The 20,394-nt window shown below is 41.5% G+C and overlaps 1 protein-coding gene across 5 annotated transcripts in view; it reads left to right on the top strand.

Annotated features, from left to right (window-relative positions):
* Window positions 1-20,394, top strand: part of ADGRB3 (adhesion G protein-coupled receptor B3) — a 453,891-nt gene that overhangs the window by 166,260 nt on the left and 267,237 nt on the right. For all 5 annotated transcript variants that reach the window (XM_053381170.1, XM_053381167.1, XM_053381166.1 and 2 more), the window contains 5 exons: window positions 1,247-1,411; window positions 6,004-6,168; window positions 8,940-9,104; window positions 17,025-17,126; window positions 17,732-17,838. In XM_053381170.1, the coding sequence (XP_053237145.1) occupies window positions 1,247-1,411; window positions 6,004-6,168; window positions 8,940-9,104; window positions 17,025-17,126; window positions 17,732-17,838 (704 nt within the window). The remainder of the gene's footprint in view (window positions 1-1,246; window positions 1,412-6,003; window positions 6,169-8,939; window positions 9,105-17,024; window positions 17,127-17,731; window positions 17,839-20,394) is intronic.

Consider the following 20,394-nt stretch of genomic DNA (forward strand, 5'->3'; position numbering starts at 1 on the left):
AACATCATGCTGTTATGATCTTTCTGTTAGCACAGGTACAGCAATCCTTCCCAATGCTCATCTGGGAGTTCTCCTGACCTCCCTCAAAGCCAATGGGGGGCATGCAGGGGGAGGAGAGGAAGGAAAGTCTCATTATGCTAGGAGGAATTGCTGTGCTGGTGCCTGCTAGCACAATCATTTAGTTGAATCTGGCCTGTTGATTTCAGAAACTTAGGCGTGCTTAATGTATCTTGGTTGTCCCCATTGATTTAATAGAGATGCTATCTGCATGTGAATGTATACAAATAGAAGCAAATGAAGTTTAATGTTTATGTTTCATCCTAATTTAGGAAAGTGACTGAAGCAATGGTTATTTTTTAATTTATGTAAGACTGATAAATGGGTGAAATTCTTGTTACAAAGTGCAGAAAAGTGCAACTCTATCTGAACTAAATCAAATTATGTCAGTGGTTCATGCTTTGAACTCTTACGAAAAACCTTACATGGAAATTCCACTGTTTCACATATACTTTTTTGAATCATTTGCTGCCCAGAATTTTCCTAGTCAAAACTGAGCCCTGATCAGTTTTGTCCTGTGTATAGTAAACAATCTGCATAAGAAGTTGAGTGATTGTTGGGTGTAAGTGATCATTTACTGGATCATGTCTATCCATTTACCTGATGGTAATCAATTTGTTTTGTATTTGTCAAATGATAACTAAATACATGACATAAAAACTGGCCCCATATATTGGGCTTTGTTACAATGTGTTGTTATTGAACAACACATTTACCCTACTCCAGTGGTTTACTTCAGGTCCAAGACATTCCATTGCATCTCCAAAGCTCTCTAAACATTAATGGTATCCCATTCATTCTGTGGAAGAAACAGATCTCTGCCTACATTTCCTTTGCACATGTAGACTAGCTGTCCAGTGAAATGAATGGAGCGGACAACACACACAAGAGCAACATATGTCTTGGGCCGAAGGCTGTGGTTCTAGCCATATCTGCAATCTATAAGTCCTATTCACCTATTATGATTAAGATTAAATGAAAGGTTGCAATCATAAGCCTAGCTTGCTGATCACTAATGCTGCAATGCTCTAAACTTGGATTAACTTATATTTGTGAATGCTGGAAATGCTGTTGTTGTTTTCTTCCTTCGGATGCTGGCCAAGTTATTCAAGTTACAGTTTTACTATGTTTTTAACCCACTTGGCTACTCATGTTATTTTCTTGTTAAAGCCTCTTTGCTTTATTACAGTACATGGAGTTTGGGAGGAATGGTCACCTTGGAGTTTGTGCTCATTCACATGTGGTCGAGGCCAAAGAACTAGAACAAGGTCATGTATACCTCCCCAGTATGGGGGAAGATCATGTGATGGACCTGAAACACAGCATAAGCCTTGCAATATTGCTCTTTGCCCTGGTGAGCATATATAGAATAACTGTTTGCTACTTACAAGGTTTGTTTGTTTTTCCAGTGTAGTACCTTTGTGGTCTCCATTGTTGTTTTGTGCAGCTTGAGCTTAAACTCTACAAGAAGGATGCATTCCTATAGCATTATGGGGACCCTAACAGGGCTAGTTAGAAAGAGGAAAGTAAACTTGTGTTTTCCCTAGAAAACATCTGTGCACCTTGGACATTAAAGTTGAATGCTTGGAAGTCCTCCAAGGTGTTCTCTGAGTGTGCAGCTTGATGGCTGCAAATGCCAGCCAGCCTTTTGCTGGATGCTTCTCAGTCGCCTTCCCCAAAAAACAAATGAAACCCCTCATTGTAGAGAAGGAATAGCTCCAAGGAAAAGAGGCCCCACATGCCACCATTGGCTGGAAATGATGAGCAGAGAGTCATATCTTTCTAGGAATCATACAGCTTATAGTCTGGTCCATGATTCTCCAGTGGGAAAAGGCACTCTTGTGTGTCACTTGCTGCTGGAGAGGCAGCCCACCTGGACCTTCTTTATTAAGAGTCCTTCACTAGCTTTCACTCCATCCTCCTTCTCTATAGCTAGGTTCTTTTAGGGTCTTGGAAGAGGGGCTAGTTGCAGGCTGGGGTTCAACAAAGCAGAAACATGGGTCTCGGTTCTGCTTGTGACATTTCAAGCAGGAGTGCTTGCAAAGTCAAGCATGCTTTGTTTGCATTCTCACTCCATCCTTAGAGCTGGTGCTTTAGTGTGCTCTGTTTCTTATCCCTTAACCTGGAGGTAGAAGGTGGGATCCACAGAACCATACAAGTCATTTTGTGAAGGGGTCTTCAGGCCTGTGGTTCTTAAAGAGAAGCATGGCCACATAGCAAGCCATTTTGACATGAAGGGGAATTTCTTAAACAGTACGTAGAATGCAGTGCTGGGTTGCCCAATAGACTGACTAAGCAAAGCAGGGGCACAAAAAGGGAAATATTTTTAATAAAGAATTTGAATGAAAAATAAAACTTTATTTCATTTTATGTATTAGTGTTGTTTTTATTTTAAATTACATATTGAGGGCACCATAATCTTTTAAGTGGTTGGGGCCCCTAAATATCTTAATCCTGCCTTGGTGACATGGCACAGGAGTCCACAGCTCAACGGAAAGAAATACCAACATTGAATATGTTATTGGGCTTACATTAACTAGTTCTTTGAATCCTGGCCACTAGAGATAAAATATATGAAACATGCATTGGATATATGTGCATCTAATAGTCAAATGATGTCTCAAGAGCCCTGAGTGGGACCCAGAGAACAAGGAACAGAGCTCTGCTCATGCCATGGAACTTTGTGATGCACAGGGTGGTTCACAGAACAAAAATGCAGCTGAATGAAAAAAGGACCTCATTTCATTCTCTAGATGCCACACGTTTATATGCTGAGATGCTTGAGGATGTTTGCAACAAGTTACAGAAGACAGCAGTGGGTTATTTAGTAAGAATGTGGGAATTCAACTGTTATAAGGTGCATCTGAAAACTCATCGTTCTGATATTGTCCAGTGCATAGTACCCATTGATAAATTCTATAAATGTCTGCTTTGTACTGCATGTTGGTCCATTTGTTTGAAATATTCAGCATGTTGGGGCACTGTTACCAGGGTGGAAGCAATACCACTCAAAACTTTGGACTGCCAGTATAATGCCCAGGTGATAACTATGTGGTACTTTAAGTGAAGTCTTTGACAGCTACTCCATGACTACACCTGAGTAAGAAGCATAACTACATGTACATGTTACGAGCTGCATGGCACCTACTGTTGGGACTATACTGAACATTTCTTGTGTTCAAATTCTTTTACTCCAATGATTTTCTTTCTCCCAAATTGCTACTGAAAGGAAATGGAAAAGGAAAAAGTAGTTTAAGATATACTTAGCTATGGCAGCAACAATCCCCATGATTTAGAGCAATATTAAATGATAGAGTACCATCAGAGTTACTTAGCAAGTTTAGTAGATGGAGGCAAAAGTCAAGTGTAAAGACTACAGTGCAGTTCATGGGCATCAGTAGCTAAGGAATCTTGGGTAGCCTGCTAACCATTCATTTCAACCAATTTCACAATACCTAATCATGTTTCATAAACATGTCATACTCTGTAATCATTTGTTTGGCCTGCCTCTTCCCTGTAATATCATAGTGCCGTAGAATCGAAATAGGAAGAAATTAAATTTAAGTTCATAGAATTGTAGAGTTGGAAGAGATCCAGCCACCTGCAGTGCAATTAAGTTCTGTAGGACATCTTTAGATGAGGTCACAAAATAAGCAGATTTGGTGGGTAGCCATATTTTAAGATGCTTCTCCAGTTTCCTACTCAACCAAAATGTTACTAATCCTTCATAATCATCTGCGAACAGTTATATTCCGAGACTTTGTAAGACTTTCTGAGGAAACATATATATCCACATTGAAACAGATCTTAGCACATGGTGCTATTTTCAGGATACATACACACACGCTTCCAAGGATGATAATATAAGTTAGATATGTATCATGTAACTGTCTGAATGTTATGTGTCTCCTGCAATCCTCTTGCTAGTATACCCAGTCCTATGTAAAAAGCTTTTCCTGTTATCCAAACATCTGTCCGTGCAACATTTTTGTATGTCTCCTAAACCTTAGATGAAATGAAAGATGTACAAAATGATGTTAATCTTTGTGTAAGTTCAGAGTTTTATATTGTTGCCAACGATTCACATTTGTTTTATTCTGCTCTTGAAATGTCCTTCTTTCTTCTTGCCATCAGATGCATTGAGTAATCTTTTTCCTCCTTATCATCTAAGTGACAAATTTCTTAAAATCCATGTCACTCAACACAATCCTATGCATGCTTACTTGAAAGCAAGTCTATGTCTAATACGGCTTAGTCCCTACTAAACGTGATCAGAATTGTTGTGTTAAAACATATTACAAGGGAGTATGTTGTTTCATCAATGTCCATGCTACTTTCTTAGAAGTGTAGTAAAACAAAATACAGCCTAATGTGACACTGTGTTTTGCACTGTTTCACCTAAAATAGTCTCTTCTCTTACTCTTGACCAGTATAATACAGCCATCCATCTCTCCTGACCTACCATGGCTGACACCTTTTTAAAAACAAAGCACTTGACTAAACGGATAGCTAGACTCTGAGACTTCTCACAGGGTCCTTAGGTTGCCATGCTTCAACATTAGTATCACCCTGCCAAATCTGTGCATGATCATGCTGCATCAGCATGTAGAAGGCTTCAAGTACTAGTGCCCATGGTCTAACAGGGTAGCATCAGCAAGACTCTAAGTCAGTGACAGGCAATCTTGTCACAAATCAAGCCTGAGTGTGTGAAACAATGCCACTTGACTGTACATAGGCACCTTAGGATGGTTTTTCATCTAGTCTGCTGTGATGGGGATCAAGCAGTACAATGGAGCAGGAGTAAAACCATGGTTTTGCCTTGTACTCGGGCTTGAGGCCCATCCAGATGAATGTGCTGGTTATGGCTTCCATCATGGTGCAGATTGGTTAATCATACAATAAATGCTCTGCCTAGAGAATCAGATTTGCTTTTTAAGGCTCCAGTTAGTGTGGGAGATATGACTGGTGAGGTGGAATGGTAGGGAGTAGCTGGCCATCACCAGCGAGGGTGACTAAATCAAGGGGGGGACACTTTCATCCTTAGGGGAATCAGAGAGTAGTGTCCAAGGCAAGCAGTGAATAGTGGAGGTACTGTGTGCGGCCTAGTCTGATGTTCTGCTACACTTGAGAAGGTCAAAATAGAACTCAGTGACCACATTTACCCCTCTCTTGACACACGTGCACACATCACCTCAAGTGCGCCCATTATATAGAAGAGAAGTTCAGAATATTCATCTCCCTCTTCTTCCAGCACCTGGGCTATCAGGTAACCCCTGCACAGCCTTTTGTATAATGGTTGGCGTGCTGAAAGCTATGTATAGGTTGAACAGAGGAGGGGTTCCCTTTAGCAGCCCTCTCCATGGGCACATAGGGACGCAGGTGGCGCTGTGGGTTAAACCACAGAGCCTAGGGCTTGCCAATCAGAAGGTCGTGGTTTGAATCCCTGTGACGGGGTGAGCTACTGTTGCTCAGTCCCTGCTCCTGCCAACCTAGCAGTTCGAAAGCACGTCTAAGTGCAAGTAGATAAATAGGTACCGCTCCTGCGGGAAGGTAAATGGCGTTTCCGTGCGCTGCTCTGGTTTGCCAGAAGCGGCTTAGTCATGCTGGCCACATGACCCGGAAGCTGTACGCCGGCTCCCTCGGCCAGTAAAGTGAGATGAGTGCTACAATCCCAGAGTCGGTCACGACTGGACCTAATGGTCAGGGGTCCCTTTACCTTCACCTTTTACCATGGGCACATCAATACCCGCCCCCCGGCCGAAGAATGTGTATTCCTCATTTCTGTGTACTCCTAATTATTTACTTGAATTATATTTTCCAGGATAAAGCAGGATTTTGTAACCCATAAGATTAATAACCTGCACTAAACAAACAAGAAACTGTCATGGTACCCTTGCTGGTAAAGGTAATCTGGATTTTATCTCTGTTTTGTGTGTATTGCAATAGTTGATGGACAATGGCAAGAGTGGAGCGCTTGGAGTCAGTGCTCGGTGACCTGTTCCAATGGCACACAGCAGAGGAGTCGGCAATGCACGGCAGCTGCTCATGGAGGCTCAGAGTGCAGAGGCCCATGGGCTGAAAGCAGGGAGTGTTACAATCCTGAATGTACAGGTACATAAGGTCCTCTCTAGGAGAGAGAGAAATGAAAGTTATTATGGGGAAATATTTCAGTTTGTTTAAAAATGTTAATTTTCCTTAAATAAATATTTTCCCCTTTAAAGAGGTTAGGATGGTGCACAAGATCAACCCCACAAAGTGAGTTAGACTAAGAGATAGTGGCAAGGCGCAGGCTCACTCAGTGTGCTTCATGGCTGGGTGGCAATTTCACCCCTGCTCTCCCCACTACAATATTCTAAGCACGCTTGACATTTCAGACCTTCACTCCATGGTAGCGTGACACATTCCTGCTACACCGCAGTCATAAGATATGAGACAGGGCCTTTTTGATGGTGGCTTCCTCTCTTTGGAACAAGCCTTCTGAGGAAGCTTTCCTGGTGCCAATTTTGTTATCTCTTTGGTGCAAGTGAAGACCATTTAATTGGCCCAGACTTTTTAGTACTAGGGTGTTTTTTGTTTTAGTTTTCATAGTGGCCTTTTGGCAACCCTGCAAACTGCTTTTTTAAAAAAAATAAAAAACCCGTTATATATATAAAAGAAATAAATGAAAAACAGAACTCATTAAAAATCAAGGAAATGTTTAAAGTGAAGATAGAGTAATAACCACACTTGCTGTTACTGGATACGTGTATAACAGGGGTTAGCAAACTTTTTCAGCATGGGGCCGGTCCACTGTCCCTCAGACCTTGTGGGGGGCAGGACTATATTTGGGGGGGGGGAAATGAACAAATTCTTATGCCCCAGAAATAATCCAAAGATGCATTTTAAATAAAAGCACACATTCTACTCATGTGAAAACACCAGGCAGGCCCCACAAATAATCCAGAGATGCATTTTAAATAAAAGGACACATTCCACTCATGTAAAAACATGCTGATTCCCAGACCATCCGCAGACCAGATTTAGAAGGCGATTGGGCCGCATCCAGCCCCCGGGCCTTAGCTTGCCTACCCATGATAGAAATTAAGGTTAACTTGATTTTCTGCTGTCTGCAGGGATGTAATAATGAATAATAATACTGGTAAATACTGGGGGGCGGAGTGTTAACTAGAGATTAATTGAAAATAGAAGCAGCAACTGGAGTTCGTTCAGCTTTGAAATATCTTAAAAGGAGAGTGGGAAGCCAGTTTTGAAAATTGTATTGAAAATTGAATTAATTTGACAATGATTTGTAATTATTTGGAAAATCAAGAAAAATAATTGGGGGGGGAAATGAGAAACAAATGAGTAGCTGCCTCCAAGTGTGTTACTGAAGGGGAAAGTATACATTCCTTTTGACCATTGGATCCGATGCCAAAGATGACTCTTTATAAGGAAACCATGATTCCTCTATAGATTCTGGATTTCTTACATGTTTAATTTGTTTGGAAACAATTTTCAAATAGGGGGAAAAATATTCTTGAAATATACCTGAAAGATTAAAATACTCTGCAGGATGAGCAAAAGCTGCAAATTTCAGCTATTATAAGCAGATTACAGGGATTCTTTCTTAGGCCTTTCGAAATGAATATTTGTAGTGAGATAACACAGTGCCGAGGTATTAATGAAAATCATACTGAGAAAAACATAATAGATATGAACACAAAAAGCACATTCATTAACACAAAGAAAACAGGACAAAGAAAAGTTAGGATAGCAGTTTAAATAAACACAACGTGGGATAGCTGTATAAAACATTGTGCTTTTGTGGAACCTATGAAAACATGGTTGGCATGCTCAATCCGCATTGACAGTGCTAATCTGCACATGATTATTCAGAAGTAAGCCCTATTCAGTTCAGGAAAACTTACCCCCGGGTAAGTGTGTTGCAGCCTAGTGCAGCCATCTCCTTGCTGTGGAGATTTAAGCTAATTGACTTGCTTTAATGCTACCTTTCTCTTGGGGCTTCGGATGCTGGGCTCAGAGCCCAGAAAGGAAACTCAGTAATGTTTGGGTATGTGCCAACTGTGCCCTTAACTGGGCAAAGAGGGCAATGGAAAGTACTGGGCAGTGTGACATATGTTGTTTTCTGTATAAAGAAGGTGTGCACTTTTCCTTGGGTGCAGACAAGCGACCTTCAGGTGGTTTGAACCTAAACCAGGTTGCAGCAGCTATGCTTTGAAACTCTCTGCCTATTAACATTAGGCAGGCCCCTTCACTATACAGTGGTACCTCAAAAGAATCTATTCCAGAAGTCCACTCGACTTCCAAAATGTTCAGAAACCAAAGTGTGGCTTCTGATTGACTGCAGGAAACTCCTGCAGCCAATCGGAAGCCACGGAAGCCCCTTCAGACTTTCTGGTTCCAAAGAACGTTCACAAACCGGAACACTCACTTCCGGGTTTGTGGCGTTCGGGAGCCAAAACGTCTGAGTACCAAGGCGTTCATGATCCAAGGTACGACTGTACTGTTTGAGACACCTGCTAAAAACATTTTCTTTTTTATTTCATCAAGCCGATCCAGACATATAATTTAGGTTTTTTTAAAAAAAAGTTTCCTGATTTTATCTGTGTATTATTAATCATTACTTTATATTATTTTATGTGTACACCACTTAGAGCTTTTTAAAAAATTTTTCTCAATAGGTAAATACAATTTTAAAATGACCATTAGCTAATTTTAAACAGGCGGGCTGGTCTAAGGGAATGGCTAAACCAACAGTGATATTGTGCTTGAGGGTGGGATAGGGGAAGTGTTGAATGACATATTTGGGCTTGGTTTATGTACCTTAATATTTGTGATCATGCCACTTGTTCGTATCATGACTATTGCCTTCTTCCAAGCAGCTAATGGTCAGTGGAATCACTGGGGTCACTGGAGTGGGTGTTCTAAGTCGTGTGATGGTGGCTGGGAGAAGAGGATACGAATATGCCAAGGAGCAGCTGTTACGGGGCAGCAATGTGAAGGAAGTGGAGAGGAAGTCAGACGGTGTAGTGAGCAGCGGTGCCCAGGTAAGAAGCTTATAGAGTATTGCAGCTTAGTTTGAGGTCCTAGTTGAACACGATCACGTGTAGCATTTACATTTAAGAATAAGACAACAGTTACCCAAAACCCATCAGAAACATTCCTGTGGTACTTTTTGTGGGAAGAAATGTTGGGAGTTATATGTTTGGTCAGTGTACTAATTTTGTTACCCCACACTCACTCATGAATTCAATTTTGACTTTGACACAGAAGGCCATTCTAATGATCCAAAGGCAATGAGATACACAGCCAAATTAAGTTAGAATAAATTTGAGTGGAGGTGATATAAGGGAGTGTTCTCCTATTGGGTTTGAGAGACAAAACCATGCCAGAACTGCAGTGCTACATTACAGCTTAATTCCTGAAAGCGTGATGAACATTGTTAGAAGTCATATTTGACAATCCCAAGTGAATTTTTGGTGGGTGTTTGAAAACTCGGAAATTAAATGGTGATAGCTGACAGTCACTTTAAATATGATTAGCAGCCTTCACATCTGTAGGTCTGAAAAGTGATTAAATGTACAACTGTTTGAGGGTTTTCATAAAATTCATCTGAGATGGTACACATTTACATGGGAATGCCAATCAGATTCATGGCATCCATAGGGAAAACATAGGAAGCTGCCTAATATCAGGACCCTCTAGTCAATCATGTCCACTCTAACTGCGAGTGGCTCTCTTAAGTCCTCAAGAAGAAAGGTTTTTCTGATCACCTGCTACCTGGAGATTCTCGGAACTGAAGCTGGAAGCTTCAGCATGCAAAGTATATGTTCTGTCATTAAGCAGCGGTCCTTTGCCTGTTATATATAGAATGAAAGCTATGCAAGAGAGACGCCTTAAAATAACAATAAAAACAGGCAGGACTACTATCCAGTCAAAGCACTTTTAAGTCTCATTTATTTCAATGGGAATTTAAGTATGTGTTTAAATCATCCAGTGAAATCACTTAAAAACACTTAAACATACTTAACTTTGGGTAATTTGTGTTCAGATATAATTATGGATTTTTCTTCTTCTTGGAGAAGGCAAATTTTAGTTAAATCGTCTGAAATAATAACTGGGCAAAATTAATGGGTGAATATTACTCTTTCTATCCCTGGTTTTCTGCAAACAACAAATTAAGAAGCTGTTCATCTAACTGTTATGCACCATCCAAATTATACTTTCTGAATACCCCCTTCCTTCTCATTGTGTGTATCATATACATATAAAATAAACCAGCTACTAAATCATGAACTATAAAACCACAAATATAGCAGCAAATTAACAAACAAGATTTGTTATAATTCCCGGGTAGCTGGGTAGCTTGACCTAAAGTTTTAGTACTGTTGGGCTCAACAGAGCTTTGTTTCTCTACTCCTTCTTGGTGAGTGTATATGGGAGCTTAAGGAGACAGTGCATAATAGAACAGGGCATGTGCAACTATCCATTATGGGCAATTATGGGAAATGTATTGCTTTAAGATGCTGCACATTTTTTGAACTGCAGTGGCTGTGAGAACACACACACACACAGTTCAAAAAAGTATAGGGCAAATGTGAATTGTTTCAGTAAGAAGAGCTTCAGATGAATAGCATGGAAAATATTTCTCACCGCTAGTAAATATTTCAAACATATACAATTTTCAAAGATTGCTACAAGTTACGTACATGTACTGTAAATAGTAGATGATGTTCATCAATTAAGTCTATGGTCTTGATTCAATCAAGGCCACAGTTAGGATTCTTATAGGAATTGCACATGTTATTAGCATCAGCACTTTGAGCACCTAATGGTGGAAAAGTGGAATATGACTGAATAAATAATTTAAGACTAGATGCAGACACAGTTATTATTGACATATAGCTACATAAAAGTTATAGTTGAAGAGTTTCACCTGGATGCAATCCTGTACAACTCACATTATACCAGTACCAGAAATACACTGTTGCTATAGCCATTGCCAGTGTGTACTCAGCCCAGGAAGAAAGGGGGAAAACACAACACCAAAGCACCCAGAGTAGGGATAAAAAGACACACGTGCAGCATCTCACTGCCACAGTCCATCACTCTGGGACTGAGCTGGCCATGACCCCTAAACACCTTACAGATAGACACAGCCAATTCAGAGGCATTTCTGTTACTCACCTGGCTCCCAACATATAAGAAATTGCAGAGAACTGGTCTGCAGTCAAAGGCACAGACAAGGGAGCCACGTGACACCATTCATTAAAGCAGCCACAAGCACACTTAAGAGGTTTTTGGTTCTTAAAAAAAAAAGGTAAAGGACCCCTGGATGGTTGAGTCCAGTCAAAGGCAACTATGGGGTTGCAGCACTCATCAGCTCATCAGTTTTCAGGCCGAGGGAGCTGGCGTTTGTCCACAGACAGCTTTCCGGATCATGTGGCCAGCATGACTAAACCGCTTCTGGTGCAATGGAACACCGTGACGGAAACCAGAGCACATGGAAACACCATTTACCTTCCTGCCACAGTGGTACCTATTTATCTACTTGCACTGGCATGCTTTTGAACTGCTAGGTTAGCAGGAGCTGGGACAGAGCAACAGGAGCTCAACCCATTGCAGGGATTCGAACCACCAACCTTTCGATCGGCAAACCCAAGAGGCTCAGTGGATTAGACCACAAAGCCACCCGCGTCCCTTTTTTTGTTCTAAACCCCCTAAGGGTGCAATATTGTTCTCCCTCCACCCGCCAAGGGTAGGAAGGCAGCAATGCAGCCAACAAAAACAAGAAGTAGTACAGTGGTGCCCCGCAAGACGAATGCCTCGCAAGACGGAAAACTCGCTAGACGAAAGGGTTTTCCGTTTTTTGAGCTGCTTTGCAAGACGAATTTCCCTATGGGCTTGCTTCGCAAGACAAAAACGTCTTGCAAGTTTGTTTCCTTTTTCTTAACACCGTTAATACAGTTGCGACTTGACTTCGAGGAGCAACTCATAGAACACAGTGTACATAGTAGCCTTTTTTGAGATTTTTAAAGACTTTGGTGATTTTTGAAGCTTTTCCAAAACTTCTTTTGCAGCCATTTGGTAAGTTAAGCTTTTAAAACTTTTTGGGGGGGGTTTGGATTTTGGGTTGGGGTGTTTGGAATTCAAGGACTTGGTGTTGGGGAGGGGTTTGCAAGAATCTGGAAGCTTGTTTTTTCCCCTGCATTTTTTTGATTTTCTGTGACCATTGGGCCACTCTGCTGTTTTTTTAAAAAAATTCTGGATTTGAATTTCTGTGTGCTGGGTGGCTGGGGGAACAGTTGGGGAGGGGTTTGCAAGAATCTGGAAGCTTGTTTTTTTCTGCATTTTTATGATTTTCTGTGTCCATTGGGCCACTCTGCTGTTTTTAAAAAAAAATTCTGGGTTTGAATTTTGAAATGCTCTTTACAGTATGTGTGACTTTAAAGAGCACTTAGTAAACTCTTGTTGTACCAAATTTGGCTTTGTTTGGACTTTCTTTGACCATAGGAACGCATTAATTGATTTTCAATGCATTCCTATGGGATTTCGTGCTTCGCAAGACGAAAAATTCGCTAGACGAAAAAATTCGCGGAATGAATTAATTTCGTCTTGCGAGGCACCACTGTAACAGCAATGGAACTCTGTAATGCAGTCTACAAAGCAGGCATGATCCAACCCAGGATCTTTTAATTTCAGTGATGTTTTCTGGAGGTTGAAAGCTTCTATTTACTTTTACAGTATTTTAAAAGGCATTATTCACACTTCGTTTAATTTTGAAGCAAAACAAATATGTCAAGTAAGGAACAGAGTTTGCAGAACTGCTTCTCAAATCTGGGGGGCGGGAAGAACTACCCATAATATAGAAATGTTTGTGACTAGATCATTAATGTATGCAATGGCTCGGCAGGTTTGGAGCTAACCTAAAGAAGCGGGTCCACCAACACTTTTGTTGAAGTACAGCTATGATTACTTTTTGAATTAAGAAGATTCAGTGGCGGAGATGGAAACACTGCAGTGATATGTGACACAGAATGAATGACAAGCTACGGTTCTGCAGATTCTATGGGGAAAGCTATGGCAGTAAAAGTGGAATAGGAGGGCTTTGAATGCGTGGAAGTGGCCTCAGTCAGGATCTTGCATAGCCACTATCAAGCCTGCCTCTTTCTCCACCGCTCCTCCCCATACTTGCCCTCATTACAGCCCTCAGTCACTCTTTGACTTTCTACAATACAGTGGTACCTCGGGTTACATACGCTTCAGGTTACATACGCTTCAGGTTACAGACTCCGCCAACCCAGAAATAGTACCTTGGGTTAAGAACTTTGCTTCAGGTTGAGAACAGAAATTGTGCAGCGGCGGCGCGGCAGCAGCGGGAGGCCCCATTAGCTAAAGTGGTGCTTCAGGTTAAGAACAGTTTCAGGTTAAGAACGGACCTCCGGAACAAATTAAGTACTTAACCCGAGGTACCACTGTATTGCAACAGCAGCAGGCGGGGGTGGGGGGCATAGGATGCGCATTGATAAGAGTTGCTCAGCTACCCCCTTTTAATCTTGGACCCAAATAGGCGTGAGCAGAGGCATGACTCCAAGACATCTCTGTTGCTTTGGTTTCCCGAAACTGCAGTTGAATATGCACAAATGATAGCAAGCAAAAAGAGCAAATGAAGCTTTCGCAAGCAGAAATAAGCTTGATGTATATCTCTTTGAGCCCATTTCTTCTCTTTCCTTGTATATTTTATGCTTATGCAGCAGTGAGGGAGTCAAAATATACTTCGTATCATGATTCCTATGAAATAACTGAGGGTGCTTGTCTATGCATTTGGCTGCCTAATGTCTCTCTGCAAACTTGGGTAAAAATCCAGCAGAATATATCCAATATATGCATACAGCTATGCCAGTAGTCCTGGTGTCCATGCGGAAACTTTGCTGCTCATATGCGGTTCCAGAGTCTGCCTCAATCGCAGGGTGTATTCCAGAGCACATTGCAGCCACCTGGTGCAGTCTGCAGGATATGCTTGGCTGTGTTTCTGATTATGACTATACCAAACTAGGTGAAGAAAGCAAAATATTGAAATGGAGTGCTGTCTTTCCTACAGAGTCATCTATAATATGGAGACATATCATTTGGGACATTTTTCCTCTTCTTTCAGATGAGACATTAGGCTGGCTGTGAGATTGTAGATGCAGTAATGTGCTGTTCCAATTAAGGGACAGGCTCAGTCATAAAGCTGTGTTTTTGCAAGCAGAACACCCCACATTCAAACCATGTTATTGCCAGCTAAAAAGATGGTAATGACCTCTGCCTGAGACTCCAGAGAGCTGCTGCCAGTTAGAGGAGACACAACATTAAGTTAGATGGGCAGATAGCCTGACCCTGGTATAAACCCGCTTTCTGTATTTCTAGTAATGAGTAATTTTGCACTTCTTAGTTATGCTGCGCTGTGGGTTAAACCACAGAGCCTAGGACTTGCTGATCAGAAGGTCGGCGGTTCGAATCCCCGTGATAGGGTGAGCTCCCGTTGCTCGGTCCCTGCTCCTGCCAACCTAGCAGTTTGAAAGCACGTCAAAGTGCAAGTAGATAAATAGGTATCGCTCGTGCGGGAAGGTAAACGGTGTTTCCGTGTGCTCCTCTGGTTTGCCAGAAGTGGCTTAGTCATGCTGGCCACATGGCCCAGAAGCTGTACGCCGGCTCCCTTGGCCAATAAAGTGAGATGAGCGCTGCAACCCCAGAGTCAGTCACGACAGGACCTAATGGTCAGGGGTCCCTTTACCTTTACCTTAGTTATGTGTGGCTTTGTGGTTTTTAAAATCCAAATATGCATACAGATCCCTTAACATATATCCGTTCCTGTTAGCAAAGGTGCTGGGTTCCATCCAACTTTGGGGGTGCCTTGTGCACGCTCATGTGATGTCATGTGGCAGGAGGAGGCTGTGAGGCCCACCACGACTGTGTGGAGGTCTTGAAAGGCCTGCTGGGCCCAATGCAGCCACAAGGAGACCCATAACAGGCTGCAGAATATTGAGGGTGCCCGGCCCCCTCCTTGAAAATTTCAGGGGGCCCCCTCAGCCCCTTGCCTGCCTGTTAGTGTTAGGTATGTTAATAATATGGTTTTTTTCCAAAAGCAGCATGGATAAAAGCCATACAAATATTAGTTCCAGAAAGTGCAGAAGTGTCCACCCCAAAGACCCATGGAGTGGTATTCAACTAAGTTTTACTCAGAGGAGATAAACAGGAATTAATGAACTAAACATTACCGTTCATTTCAGTGGGTCTGGTTTGAGTAGAACTTAGTTGAATACCACCCATTAGATTTAATAAACATATCTCAACACAAGTTATACCCATACCCTAGTGCTACTGTAAGAGAAGACACCAGTACAAAACCCTCCTGTGGGGAAAAGAACAGAATACTTTAGAATTATTTTTTTCTATGGCACTTAGGATGAAATGAAAACAACTCCTTTTCTTAAACATTTGCCATTAAGACATATTCTTGCTCTTCTGGCACTGTCAGCTTTCTTAAGATTTGAGAGAGCTGATGCTGAAGCATATTTAGCAACCTATTTTATGCACTTCATATTGGCATCGCTGAAACAGCTGCAAGGATATGTTTGTCAAGGCACTAACTTGTTGCCACCGGGGGTCTTGCTCATTTCCATGAAATGTGTTTTGTTTGTAACCTCATGGTAAGAATCAAATTGTTTCAAGTAGGCAGGGGTCGCCTCCAGGCTGTTACTGTTTTGTGGGAGGGATTCAGTCACCTACTGGAAATGTAGACTTGTAGATTTAAAGCAGATTCAAGTGCTGCAGTGGAATAAAAAAAAAATTCAACTTCGAAAAAACTCAGAGTTTTGTGGTTAGGAAAGTGACAGGGAAAAGCACACACAAAAAACCCCTGTGTTACGACGATTGATAGGAAGAAATATAACCTCTGTGTAAGCAAATCAGGAGCAAATGAGGATGAATGCTTAATACCTTAGAACCACCTTGCAAGCACATCAGGATGAAGACTCAGTAAGCAGGTTTCGAAAGCACATCAAAAAGTGCAAGTAGATAAATAGGTACCGCTCCGGTGGGAAGGTAAACAGCGTTTCCGTGCGCTGCTCTGGTTCGCCAGAAGCGGCTTAGTCATGCTGGCCACATGACCCGGAAGCTGTACGCCGGCTCCCTCAGCCAATAAAGTGAGATGAGCGCCGCAACCCTAGAGTCAGTCACGACTGGACCTAATGGTCAGGGGTCCCTTTACCTTTTATTGAGAAGCCAAATTACTTTCTCATATAAATATATGAACAGCAAAATAGTTGCCCAATGAACCTGTTGCAGAAGTAGGACTACACAACCATGCATGAGATACATACACACACTAATGGATGTGGTGATTGAATGTTCAAAATATTGGGTTGGGCCCAGGTGTTCTGCTATTGTTGGTGGAGGGGGAAGGGGAGGTGAGAGATGCAGATACAAGAGTTGTTTACACTGCAGTCTTAATTTAGTATTAAACCAGTTTAATTGCCCTGCTTCCCCAAGACACCCTGAAGTGATGGTTTGATGATGGTATGTTTGGATGGTGGCCTTCTCTTTGAGAGGTCCCTCTCACTCCCTCACAGAGCATTGGATAAAAACCTCAGGAGGGATAGCCACATTAGTCTGTTGCATCAACTGGCTCCAAAGCATGTGCCAGGAATGGGGAACTTTTTTCATCTCAAACACCACATTCCCCCACAAACTTTCCAGGGACTGCATACTAGTTGTGTGGGTGGAGACAAAGACACAAGTGGGGAGATCAATGCTACATTCCAGCCACACACAAGTCACAGGTTTCTACACACACACACACACACACACACACACACCCCTCTTCTATCCAAGAAAGTAAGAGGCGTTATCATAATTCAAGGACACATTCAAACATGTATGTTTGTCAAACACTCTATTCACTTTCCGCATTTTTTAAATTACAGCACCTTATGAAATATGCCCTGAAGATTATTTGATATCGATGGTCTGGAAAAGGACCCCAGCAGGGGACCTCGCATTCAATCGGTGTCCTCTTAATGCTACAGGTACTTTTATTTTGTTTGGTTTTTTTAAATCCAGCATGCATGAGTATTATTAAATAAAAGGGGTTATAACTACGTATATGAGAATTACGAAATAAGAGGGGGTTGTAGCCAAGTGCATTATAAACAGAGTAGATCTACTGCAATTAATGGATTTAATTATGTCCATTAATTTCAATAGGTCTGCTTTGAATAAATGCAACATTGGATTCAACCCACGTTTTTGAAATAAAAACATAATGTTTCTGTGACTGACTTTTCATTGTTTTCCCCAAACCCTAACTAACCATCTAGATGAAATGTGTTAAGTTGCTATATTACACGCTTAGCAGCCATGTATTAAACAGTAATGACAGTAATTGATACAGCATATAGTAGAGCCAGCTTGCTGGAAATTATGGCACCCTCTTTTCAAATTAAAGAATGCTTTAAAGGTCAAGCATTGCAGAAAAAACACGAATGGGTGCTAATTCTTCCTTGCATGAAATTGTATTTGTGTGTGTGTGCCTGAAAAGAATGTGGAATTATTCTGACTGGGCTTCTTTGGCTCTGACTGTTGTTTCTGTTCCATAAATGCCTTTCCTCTTTCTATTCTTTGTGACTCACAGGCACCACTAGCAGACGCTGCTCTCTCAGTCTTCATGGAGTGGCCTTCTGGGAACAACCTAGCTTTGCTAGATGCATATCAAATGAGTACAGACACTTGCAGCATTCAGTAGGTGCAAAGCCAGCTTTAGTACTTGCTCTATTTATTCCTTGCTAAAAACAAAAACATCGGCATTAATGGGATTAACTGTTTGCTCTCCTGTCAGATCTGCTGTTTTAAAGGACAGAAATGCTACTAAGGAGATGGAAAAAAAGATAAAAATCAAATAGACTTAATTTATTTTCCTACCACCTTTCTTTTTCTCTCTCTCTTTTTTTAAAACCGTCACAGTTCCTGTAACTGTTAGAACATTGCAGAGTTTCTGGGTTTTTCATTACTCCCTTTATAAAATGTTTATAGGGACTGGAAGGCAAAGAACATATTTAGGTTTATTGGGAAACGTGACAGTGAATAAATTAGATTTACTGGAGCTACAGTGCAACATTTTATAACTCATTCAGCACTTTAATGCCATGCTCATAAATCAGTGACACTGATGGATCTTTCTTTGTTCAAATGTTGCTCTTCGGCTGGGCACAACTACGATAGCACAAAATTACCATAGGAGATACACACACACACACACACACACACACACACACACACACACCTACCTAAAGCAGTAGCTAGCTTCACATGTTGAAGTGCTGGGTGCTTTCCAAAAGTTAATTAAAAGCCTTATAAAAATAGCATGCAAATTAATTTCCCCTGATTTATAAATGACTATTTGGACTTGTTCCTTGCAAATGTGGCATTAGTGCTTGTTGGTGCAAAAAAAAAAAAATCCATGGCGAGTAAACGTGCCCTTTAAATATCCCTGAAATATATTTTCCTGGCATATTTCTTTTTACCCTTCGTATTTGTACTGTTTCATTAACAGAAAGGTGCCCATCCTGATATGTGTTGGTCCTTTTCTTCGCCTCCAATGCATGCACACAACCAGGGGCAGTGGCAGGGATTGGCATCACTGGGCAACTGCCAAAGCCCATTCACCAACAGGAGGGCAGCTGCCAATTTCTGGAGCTCTCTGGCCCTGATGCTGCTCTTCCTTGATGAGTGAGCAAATAAACAGTAACGGGTGGCAGGAGGTGAGGGAGAAAACAGCAGTCTTTCTTTGCTTCACCCTTTTGAGCATCCGTGCAGACTGGGCTCAGAGGAAGGGGGCAAGCAAATCAGTAGTGGTCCAGAGGAAGGGGCTTGACTGAGAACAGCTTGCTCAGAGACCCCCCTGAAACTTGGAACTGACACTGTACACTGTAGTGATTTTACTTAATTTTACTTCTATGTTTTTGACTACAAAATGTAGACACTTCGCTGTTTCTTGTGAGAGCGTTAACAGATGACAATTTTGCATTTCTCTTCATTCAGTTCCCTTGGTGATCAGCCAAGGGCTGTAATGGCAAGCTACAGAATGATAGTGGAATTTGGACCATGGTGTGGAAACTCCAACAGAAAAGATACATGGCTATGGAAATTGAAAGCTAGAGGGCCTAGTAGCTACAATATGCCACCATCCCATGCTCTTCAGATGTTTATAGCCTCTTTAATATATTGCCTGTCACTACCCCATTCTCTGTCAAGAAATTATGTGTGCTTTGAGTTTCAGTCTTAATCAGATATGTTGTTTCTTAGAAGGAAATGAGGAGCATATTCACCAGCCCTGTGTCAGTTCAGTGGCTGACTAACCTGCAGGAGATGAATGGAGAATTAAATCCCATTTTGAATTCTCTGGGTATTAGGCATTTATCTATTTCCATTTAGGAAGGATTACAGGAGGAGGAGAGTTGTAATTATTATTAGTAGTAATAATGATGATACATCTTACAGTGTTTGTTTTCATTTTCATCCTACTGCAGCTTTCAAATGCAAAACTGTGGGATTTGTCTTCCAAGGCAATAAACATAGACAGATATTAGGCCTTTTGGGATGCAGCGTCCCCAGCTTCCAGGAACAAGGCCAATTCCACGTGTTCCTCCTTCATTCCTCCCCTAACATGCCACCTTCAACATGGTTGTTCTGCTTTCTTTAAACCATGGTTTCCCACTATGCCCCAAATGGGAAACTGTGGTTTAATGGTGGATCTTAGATCTTGGTTTGATCCTGCTTTAAGAACCTGCTTAGTAAACCCATCATTAAATTATAGTTCCCCATCCTGCAGTTAGATGTAATGGGGAACCATGGTTCAAAGAGGCCAGGTTCATAGCACCATAAAGAATAATTTGAGGGAAATGAGCAAGGCAATATGGGTGAGGGGAGCACATGGACCTAAGGCTCATTCCTGCCTTAATCAACTATGGCTTAGAATGCCAGGAATGTCGCATCCAAACTGGCCAATTTTGACCTAAAGGTGATACACAATTAGAAAGAAAATGGACATATCTGTGAACTCTAGATAGTCTGGAAAGGCATACAACATTTATCTTCTTGGCTATATCTCAGCCTGACATATTGGGAGCCATGAAGGTAACTCATATATATATATATATATATATATATATATATATATATATATATACACTTCTGTGCTCCTTCAAGTTCATGCCATAATTTTGCTTTCACTCTTCCCTCACATTCTTGCAAATGCCGAGATGAAATGTAATTTGATCAAAAGAACTCTGAGGTGAA

Source organism: Podarcis raffonei, chromosome 3 (assembly GCF_027172205.1).
Source record: "Podarcis raffonei isolate rPodRaf1 chromosome 3, rPodRaf1.pri, whole genome shotgun sequence".
Taxonomy (NCBI): Eukaryota; Metazoa; Chordata; class Lepidosauria; order Squamata; family Lacertidae; genus Podarcis; species Podarcis raffonei.